Raw genomic sequence first — 10,933 nt, 5'->3', positions numbered from 1 at the left:
AATAGGAGCAGAAAATGTAAGAGAGCAGAAAGAAAAGAGTAATAAAAGCAAGGAAAACAACTTTTAAGAACACATAAACACAAGTTTAAGATTTGTGCAATATCATTTTTAATGTGTATAAAATTTTGATTCATGCTTGTTACTTTTTTAAATGTGCTTTTGATTTTTCGATTTACGCTTATTATATTTTGATCCGTGACCACGTTCTTTGCCATTCCGATCATTTTGCATTATTTTTTTAAGTTTGTGCTATATATTTTTACATGTGTTTTTAAATTTGTGATTCACGCTTATTATTTTTTGATCCGTGACCGCAATACTATTGGCGGGAATCTGACCCCATATACTTGGTTTAGGAGAAAGTACTTGACATGAATTGAAGGTACAGGATATAAGACACAAAATAAGAGTGCCATTAATATACTTGGTGACTAACTTTTTCAAGTTATCCTTTGACTTTTTTAATTAATTATTTATTTCTAATCGGCATGTTTTTTGTTTGTTTGTTTGTTTTTGTTGTTGTTGTTTTATTGTTGGTAGACATTTTCTAAGTTGTGTTTGTGTGAAAAGAGAGAGACCGTGGAGTGATGATTATAAAAGGATGTTTAACTTATCTTTCACAAAAAAAATCAAACAAACAAAATTAACCTTTTTTAACACGTTTATTAACCTCCATTGAACATTTCTAATGGAAAGTAAATGAATCAAAGTAGCTTGTTTCTTCTACATTGATTCTTCACATGCTGGTTCATTTCGCACACACAAAGGGCTTCTCTTTAGAACAGTTGTCATCATTCCAGTTGCCATCTGTTGAAAGACAGAAACAAATAGTTGTTTTTTATCATTTGTTTTGTGGAGTATATAACATTCTGGACATTATAAATAATATGCATTTTTTATGATCCCTCTTATTTTGTTGCATGTATGTTGAATATTCTGCAGAACTGTAGCTTAAGAGGTAACACTGTAGAATACTGATCCTTCATTAATGAATAACTACACAGGAACTAGGGCTGGGCGATATATCGCATGCGATTGTCACGCGCATTTCGTCAGTAAAGCCGGTTCCCTGATTGCCGCTAAATCGCCATCACCTGCTTTCAAATGGAGCGGCATTTAATAGACAGAACCATAGATCACCTACAAGCGACGCAATATCGCAGATGAATCGCCTTCGATAATGAGTGCGATATTGCGTGGCTTGTCAGTGAACTACGGCTCTGTCTATTAAATGCCGCTCCATTTGAAAGCAGGTGATGGCGATTTAGCGGTAATCAGGGAACCGGCTTTACTGACGAAATGCGCGTGACAATCGCATGCGATATATCGCCCAGCCCTAACAGGAACAAATTAATAATGCATTATTAACACTCTAGTAACTACTATTAACTAACAATAAACTCTGATGAATGAATTAGTAAGTAATAGTGCTCAATTGTAGGTGGTAGTTCACTATTAACTAATCAGTAACTACTGGTTTTTCATTCCTCCCAGAGAACTACTAAGAACTACTATATACATGTTCATAATTAACATGAATGATGCATAATGTATAATTAATTCTAAAGTAAAGGCCTTGGTAACACACTAGTAATGACTGAAGTATTACCAAATACTTGAGAAAGAATTACTAATTATTTGGATCAGTATTCTAAAGTGAAAAGCCTGATAACTCTCTAGTAACTACTGAAGTCTTTGTAAACTTTTGAGGTTTTTGTATGTTTTTGTACAGTAATTCCTTATGATATATTTGGTAACACTTGAGTAATTACTAGTGGGTTACTATGATCTTCACTTTAGAATACTGATCCAAATAAGAAGTAGTTACTTTAGAGTTATATAGTAACTCTTGAGTTATTACTATCCAATACTTTACAAAAGCCTCAAAGGTTTACAGTGACTTCAGTAGTTACTAGAGAGTTATCATGTTTTTCACTTTAGAATACTGATCCAAATAATTAGTAATTCCTTCTGAAGGATTTAGTAATAATTCAGTCATTACTAGTGTGTTACCAAGGCCTTTACTTTAGAATTAATTATACATTATGCATTATTCACATTAATTATGAACATGTATATAGTAGTTCTTAGTAGTTCTCTTAGAGGAATGAAAAAACAGTAGTTACTGATTAGTTAATAGTGAACTACCACCTTCAACTGAGCACTATTACTTACTAATTCATTCATCAGAGTTTATTGTTAGTTAATAGTAGTTACTAGAGTGTTAATAATGCATTACTCATTTGTTCCTGTGGAGTTATTCATTAATGACAGTTACCAGTTGTTTTTATCATTTGTTTATCATAAAAACTAAATAATGTTTATTTAGTATGGTAGACACAGAAATATTAGTATTTGATGTCTAGAAAACAATCAGCAACAATGTTTCTGTGATGAATGTTCACAAAACATTTTTAACTGTGATGAAAAAGTTCGGGATATACACTATGATATATATACATCTCAACATTGGCTATTTCATGAGGATTAACAGAAGTCACTTACTGTCATAGTTGATCTCAAGGCAGTGCTCTTTTCCAAGATAATTACTGGGATTTCCAGGAGACCATATTTGATAGTTCATGTTTTTTCCATCACTCCAGAGCCAATGTCCCTCCTGTGAACAGAAGAGAAAAAACAGCATTGTGTTTATGACCACAGCTTTACATGGCTTCGTTTTATCTTTATTTATCTAAAAGATGATTCCTCATGAACCCTCACCCCACTTTAAACATGTCAGAAATCTAAACAGAAATGAACAGAAATTATTTCACAGAAAGGGTATCAGTAAAGAATATGTGAAAACTATGTAAGAAAGGGTTAAATCACTCAGTTATCTCTATCAGCCACACTATTTCACATCGAGTTTCACGATACAAACACTGGAGTATGACATCATCATGGTGAGCGGTGCCTCTCATGGCTGCCAATGCACTAAACTATTCTGAGTGCATTTTAATTTAAATCTCTCTCTGTTTTACCAAGATCTTTGACCAAGTCTCTTACCGGACACCCTGTGGCGGGTTTCAAACCAGCAATATATGAGGATGTGCTACCAATAACTTGCTATTTTTTTCACAGAGGACCAAATATAAATAATATGTTGGTGCATTTTGAAAAATGTTTTTGAGTATTAATGTATAATCATAAATGCCCAGTAGCACAGAAAGTATGATCAAAAAATAATTGCTTACCTCAACAGCATCATGGCCTCCGATCCAGGCACGTGTTGATCCATAAGTTGTTTGTCTAACAAGGCTCTGTATGAACACGTACTCATTATGGCTGTGTACAGAAGCAAGGTTCCCACCATAGGCCAAACACAGATACTGTAGAGGCGGAGACATGAGCAAACACAAATTAATATTCCAAAATCTGTGACATGCCTTCAGTTACCATTGAAATAATGTTTACTCACTGTGCTGTTTATTTATTGTTTATTATTTTACCCGTGAAATATAAAATCTGACATTTGAGGTGGAACTACTTTTCTAGAAAAGGTTCTGGTTATACTGTATATAGATTAGATATAACTTCACATAGATAAAGTTTTTAAGTGATCCTCTCATGATAACATGAAATGTGTTGTGTCTGTATTTTCAGATCATTATGATGTTTCAGTATTATCACAGTGATGTTTGTTCACATCCTGGAGCTCCACTGTCATTTCTTTACTGTTAACATATATTTTGATTTTAAACTGAGGAACAAGTTGAAATGACTTTCCTTTGATAACTGACAGGTGTCACAGATGTTTACAGAGTTAATCCAAAAATATTCTTATATCATTTTTAATGTCATATTAGAAGCTGAACGTATCGTACCTCGGCTGAAATCCACCTGTATTGGTAATTGAAAAACTTGAAGCATCTGCATCCATAGGCAGTCCATCCTGTCTCACAGGCTGTTAAATGGAAGTTTTGTTTGTTATTATGTTTTAACCATTAATGATCTTTCATGTAATTAAATGAATAACTTTCATTTAAAGGTACACTATGTAACTTTTGGCCCTTTATCGGTTAAAAAACAAAATGGCATGCAGCATTGTTTCAGTTGTGCTTTGGCTTCGCATGACTGTGGAGATGAAGACGACGCTTCACAAAAGATGCTGTACAGTGAACTCTGTTAGAGAGCTACATATCAGTGATGCGTGCTTTCGATGAAGCTTCTAAACTTTTACGAATCTTTTGTTTCGAAAAAGTGGTTCAGAGCGTGTTTCAAACTGCCAAAGTCACATTATTTCAGTAAACGAGGCTTCAATACATCATAACTGTTTTGAAATGTTTTGAAATGTAAATGGTTCACCGCTGGGGGGCGATCACTCAACCCATGGATCATGCTGATTCACTGAGAACACCCCGCATTGAACAAGTGTCTGTCTATTACTAGAGTATTAAGTGTCTAAAATTTGATCTCTGGTGAGTTTAAAACATTCATAGACATCTAAATGTGATTTTTGTATAATTAAAAGGAAAAATTAGTTTATGTTTAGCTGACCCATCCATTGAACAAATAAAACAAGGCCTGAAATTTGATAAAGAATACACATTAAACAGACACTTTCAGTAAAACATTTGCAATGGATTTGTAAAAGCTGTTTTATGCATGTTTGGCATGAGTTTTGTTGCATTTACACTGTTTTGACTATAGCAGGTGTCACCAGCGTGTGGTGTTTCAAAACAGTAAATCATTTTGCAAAGCAATTAGTTCAATTGATTTGAAGCTTTGAAAAGCTTTGTTTCTCCCATCCCAATACTACACATGGCAGTCTATCTGGTTCTGTAATAAAATTCCTCACTCATCGTTCGAGTAATAAAAAATCATTAATCACCGTGTCGCTTTTACAACATTTCAAATCCCTCAGTTTTCGCCATCTCCTAAAGCCGAGCTAATGTTGATTCTTGTTTTATTACGAGCTCTGTCACGTTCTCTTTTCTCCAGCAGTCTCTCCTCTCTATTCTGTTCGGTGTTTGTTTAAAACGGGTGATTCTCCAGAGGTTGGAGATTCAGCCGCTCCATCTCTTCCTTTCTTGCTCTTGTGACAGCAAACCTGTGCCACTCCCACACCAGACACGCGTCAAAGCGGCCGGAGCAACTTTTCTCTATTTACGGATGTGACGAGACACGCATGGGCGAGTGATGTATGTCGGAAAACTGTTCTGACAGGTCTAAAATATAAACACTTCTAATAGACTTACCATAGTGAATCAGTGAATCATGTTTTGTAAGAAGGATTGATGATGTGTTGACTCATTATTTAAATTTTGTTTATTTTGAGCAAAAAAAACTACATGGTGTACCTTAAATAAACAAAGGATTTAAAATAGTTTCCAATATACTCTTTAAAACATTTGTACTGTACTAGACATACACACTGACAAGAGAAGAAGACAAGAGAAGACTTACTGCCACAATGTTTAAATCCAACAGAACTTGTTTCTACTTAAAAAGAAAGAAATACACAGTTTTAAAACAGAACTGCTAGCAGTAGTGCTACTACAACTACTAATACATATATACTGCAAATTAACAGTCATATTTTATTGTCAAAATTAATAATTAAAAAAAAAAACACTCATAAGAATGAACAACTTCAGCTGATATAATGATATAATTATTGTTGTTTTATTATCTTAATATCATCATAATAATTCAGAGACAAACTCAGGTGCACATACTGTATTAGATCATTCCTGCTTCTGATCAGTCATTACAGTGTTAAAATAAATGTTAAAATAACAGTTATGAAGTGAGACGTGGAATAATAGTTTTACCTGAAGCATTCAAAGCGACCAGAAGACCGAGAGACAGATAGACAGTCCACAACGCCATCGTTTCTCAGAGAACACTGGAACTCTGCATAGATTTAAAACACAATTATACACAAATAATTATTACAAAGATTTGTATTTTTGTGACAAGAAACAGTAGATCAATGTGTACAAACAAAATTAACAGGAAATTTTAATTCTGAAGTGAACTAATCCTTTAAGGACTCTTCACACACTTTGTAAAAGATTTTTTGTTTGTTTGTTTTTTTTGTTGTTTTTTTGTTTTTGCATTTTATTGCCCTATGAATGTATGACAATCTCAGAAGCTTTTGAACAAGTGCACTACCTCAAGGTGGTTTTGAAACTTGATAGCGGCTCAAGGAACCAATTACTGACATTGGTGAGATAAAAGCAGCACTTGACTGACTGCAGGACAGGAGAGTCAATGAGGGTGGAACAGGACACAGGAACCAACACAAGACACACACACACACACACACACACACACACACACACACACACACACACACACACACACACACACACACACACACACACACAACAAGACTCAAAAAGACAAAGAAATAAAACAAGACTGCAACCTTGGAGGGAACTAAATCCAGCACTGACTGACAAGATCTGTGAGAAACACATGAGCAAATAATTGCAATCTGTGCATCAAATTAATCCTTAACTGCTTCTCAATCAAAACGTAAGAAGTATAAAAGTCTGTAAAAAATGTAACAAATATTTTCAATTGTCTCTAATCAAGCAGATTTGGACTTTATATCCAATGACAGTTATGGTGTTACTGCGTCACTCCAGCAGCTAATGCAATCCACGGGAATAAAAAAAAAAAACTCTTAAACCGCGAAACGTGGGTCAAAGTTCACAAAAACACTAAGTGCTTACGTCCTTTATCTGACTTGAGCCCTGATAATCTTTCCTTGATGAAACTTTCTCGAACACGGCACAACACTCATTTCTACGTGCAACAGTCTCAACACCACCACGCTCTTCGGCTATTCTCACGGTGTGACCGGTGTTGTGCCTAATTCCAACCCCCGCCAAAATATTATCCCCCTAGTATTGGTAGGTTGAGGATTAGGTGTGGGGGAGGGGTTAGGATTAGGTAATCAGGTAGCGACTTCAAAGAGCGGGGTAATAATTTGGCAGGGAGTCGAAATTCGGCACAACACCGGAACGCAAACCAGACCACTCGTCAAAAATAAAAGTGTCCCAAAAATAACCACTTTTCAAAATGACTTAATAGTGTTCTGCTTGCATCATCAATGAGGTGTATCCTCCAGCAACAGCTACTGTCTATTGCATTAAAAAGCATTTTAGAATCATTAATTTACCGAACAACATAAAACATAGGCAACGTTATGAATAACCAAAAAACAAAACAAAATAAAGATTATAGGGTACAACGGGGCAAAAAAACTGGGATTTTATTTTCCTCTAAACCACTAGATGGCACAAAAACTTGCTGTAGCACTTTCCTAAATATCCGCTTTTCAAAATGCACGTTCAAATTTGTCTGATCCTTGACGTGATCTCGGGCAGCAACGCAAAGTTGATTCTGAGGTAGTTTGATCTGATTGATGTTTTTTAAAATGTTGTTGATTTAAGTAGAAAATAAGAATCCATTAAATTAATGTTTGTATTTTCAGACAAAAGACTTATTAATGATTTTCAGTTTTGTTCAAGGTAATTCAAGCAACAGTTTTTCAATAACGGAAGAATATGTAAAAGTATGGTATTTGGGGTAAAAAGTGCCACTGATGTTAGGGCAAAAGACACAATAATTAACATGATATCTGACTTTCCCATTTCTTGACATGACATGGTTAGATTCACATAGCAAATATCATATATCAAATTGGGTATCCATCTTAGCCCTCTACTGCACACATGTTGATGGCACATGAGAAAAAAAAAAAAAAAAAAAAAAAATTCCACATCATTTTTTGGTTCATTTGGGAACATTTTATAGATTAAAAAAAAAAAAAAAAAAATCCCCCCACCCTTCCCCAACTCCAAAACATTTTTTCGTTGCCTCAGGGCAACATTGTGCGACAATGGTACAGAGTCATAGAGAAAATTATCATCAAAATCAATTTTTAGAAAAAAAAAAAAAAAAAAATAATCAAGAAATCATTAAGTAAAAAGGGAAAAACACCTGAAAGACATTGATATATTGAATTTGATGCATGCACATGTCTGTATCATGTAGTGTGCTATGCCATATAATGTACTTCATGTAATAAGATTTCACTCCGTACGAAACCTCAAAAAGCACTTCTTCTCTGCTGTGACATAGTGGTGTATGTTACAATTTTTGCACATCACTTTGGGTGTTCCTGCACACCCAGGAACCTTGCATCTTCCCTTCTTATAATACATTGTGGCCAATGAGAGGTACTGTCTAAAACCTCCTCGAAAATTACCCCTTATCGCACAACGTTGCCCTGAGGCAACAAAAAGAAAACCTGAATTTCTGAACATGCAAAATAAAAAAAAACTTCATAAAACCTGACAAAAGGCTTCTCTACACCTTCATACACACACACACACACATATATATATATATATATATATATATATATATATAAAAATATATATATATATATATATATATATATATATATATATATATATATATATATATATTTATTTTATGTACAGTTCATGTCGTTTTAAATAAGATTACTAAAGCAAATAATTTTGCCTTCTTCTCACACCATGTGCTCCTGTGACCATGTGTCAGAACAGGACGTCCCACCTCTTAATGGTGCTTGATATTGACTCTAACACCTTACTGAACTGTTCTTTGGTACTTTCTCGACCTTTCTAATTGGTTGTAATCATTTTAAAAAAAAATGTACTAAACATAGTAACAAAAATTACTGAACTTTCCGTTGCCTGAGGGCAACGCTGTGCTGTAGAGGGTTAAAGATAATACCCATATTTATAATGAAACAATCATATTTTAAAATATATTAATCATATTATAATAAAATATAATTTATTGTTACTACTGTAAATCGATATTAAATAGACTATGGGATCTCCTTCAATGCTTTCAGAATATTTACTTTTTAAAATAATTTTGATTTTGTATTTCTGTATTTTTAAAATCTATTTTTATATTTTATATATATATATATATATATATATATATATATATATATATATATATATATATATATATATATATATATATATATATATATATATATATATATATATATATATCACACAGGCCTATTTTCATGACAGTATATTTACTGAACAACAATTAATTCTTTTATTCATCAAAATAAACAGAAAATAGTACAAGAGGAAAGAGGAAAAGAAGTACCTCAGGAAATATGCTCCGAACAGCAAACTGAGTGTTTCTGCTGGATAGTATATCAGAGATGTGTCTTGTTTTCTTGAACTCTTGATGTATTCTTCTTCCACTACATTGTGGGTTTAAATAAGTGTACTCATGTTTCGTAAGATGCCTGTCAGCCAATCAGAAAGGATCTGCTCAGACTCTCAGAAAAAACACCAGAAGTAATTACCACAATTGTTCGAGGCCATGTATTTCATCTTTCAGTTGTTTGTATTAATTAATCATTATCTAATGATTTGCAAAGGTATCATTTTGTAAAGGCATATGACTATTAACTAATTGTCAAGTAATATTAGTAGGGTTGCCAACCATAATCATAACCACAATTGAAATACATATCTTTGACCCATTGTGGTAATTAACACGTGCAGTTTTTAACGCCTCCAGGAGATTTTGATAACATGATTTTTAAACTTTTGTGGTATTCTTAGTTGACTGTGGCATTGACACTTACAACGTCAATATGCAAAGGTATTTCTATAAAACAGCCCCACTTCCTGTTTGGTACATGCCCTTGCTAGTAATTTCATTTGAGGGTTTTCATGAGGACAGTCTTGAAACTTTAGTAAAATGATAAATGGAAAGTGAATCAGATAAAACTGCACAAGGTTCAAGAGAAGAAGTGCAAATGATCAGATTTCAGATTCATCTGTGGTTCCATAAAGTAAATGTTCAGATGAATGTCAGCCACTGAAATAATGCTGATGCATAAAGTTCATCTAAACTGTATTTCTCATCTGATGAAGCTACACTAAGGCTTTTGGTTTAAAGTAAGACAAACTGAGGTCTCTGAAGAAGGTACAAAAGCTGTCAATGAAGCAGCCGCAGCACCATTTACACACTAATATGTACCTTCAACTCTCTAAAATTTGTTGGGTTATTATTTTTTTTTTACCCATGTTCTGTCTTCTTCTAGCACTCTTGCTCTTCTTCACTGTAGTCTTCATCTATCTCATCTCTGCTGGTGATTTCAACACATTTTCTCCCTGTATCCTCTCGATAAGCTCTGTTGTTGGTTACAAATCATTAAATTCAGGAACTTAACTTTCACAACTTTTGCTCATCTCATGCTGAGTCAAGTCAAACACATTTGTTTCTACATTAACACCATTTTAAGTATTGCAGGTAATTTCTAAGCAGCATTCAAACATCTTTATATGGCTTTAACTTAAAAGCAAGCAAATCACTTTTCTTTGCAACAGTTAAATAGCAATATTATTATAAATATCAAAAATGCTCATCAGCCGGAGAAAAATTGTTCTGAAAGTGATTCCGACAATATTGTTTCTTTGTGTCTTTATCGTTATAGTTGTGGTGTGAACTCTGCTGTACTTTAATAGTATGATTTTTAAAACTATATCTTTAACGGGCCTTAATACTGTTATTTCTCACAATATGACATGGATAAAACATTGATAATGTAAAAACAATCACTAATGACACTCATCTTCATCAACCACTACAGCAGCATAATATATCCATATGAATCTAAATATAGTTTGATTTTCTAATGAATACATTCGCTGTGATAAAGTAATTTGATCATTAACATGTTAGTTTTTATATATGTGCAGAAACTGACAATAATTATTAAACTTTAAAAACATTAAAAGCACCAAAGCTTTCATGTTTCCAGTGTCAAACTGTATTCATATCTATATTATTATGAATAGATTTTAAAAAAGTCTCACATGGTTCATTATAGGCTCAATGTATTTAGCAGTATCTGTTCAGTATATTTTATCTATGTAAAGTAACG

At 33.5% G+C, this 10,933-nt stretch overlaps 1 protein-coding gene across 2 annotated transcripts; it reads right to left on the bottom strand.

Annotated features, from left to right (window-relative positions):
* Positions 1-541: 541 nt before the first annotated feature.
* Positions 542-9,224, bottom strand: LOC137015091 (galactose-specific lectin nattectin-like). Of its 2 annotated transcripts, none has more exons than XM_067379783.1 (7): positions 9,139-9,224; positions 5,775-5,856; positions 5,407-5,442; positions 3,825-3,904; positions 3,195-3,329; positions 2,506-2,617; positions 542-807 (listed from the first exon to the last, which is right to left on the bottom strand). In XM_067379783.1, exons 2-7 carry the CDS (start codon positions 5,830-5,832, stop codon positions 749-751), a joined length of 480 nt encoding a protein of 159 aa, XP_067235884.1. In that variant the 5' UTR covers positions 5,833-5,856; positions 9,139-9,224; the 3' UTR covers positions 542-748. The 2 variants fall into 2 exon arrangements, with proteins under 2 accessions (XP_067235884.1, XP_067235892.1); XM_067379791.1 differs by having other exon boundaries at positions 626-807; positions 5,407-5,439.
* Positions 9,225-10,933: the final 1,709 nt, after the last annotated feature.

This window comes from Chanodichthys erythropterus, chromosome 3, assembly GCF_024489055.1.
Source record: "Chanodichthys erythropterus isolate Z2021 chromosome 3, ASM2448905v1, whole genome shotgun sequence".
In the NCBI taxonomy this organism is placed as follows: Eukaryota; Metazoa; Chordata; class Actinopteri; order Cypriniformes; family Xenocyprididae; genus Chanodichthys; species Chanodichthys erythropterus.
This window is presented reverse-complemented; position numbering and strand designations above follow the sequence as displayed.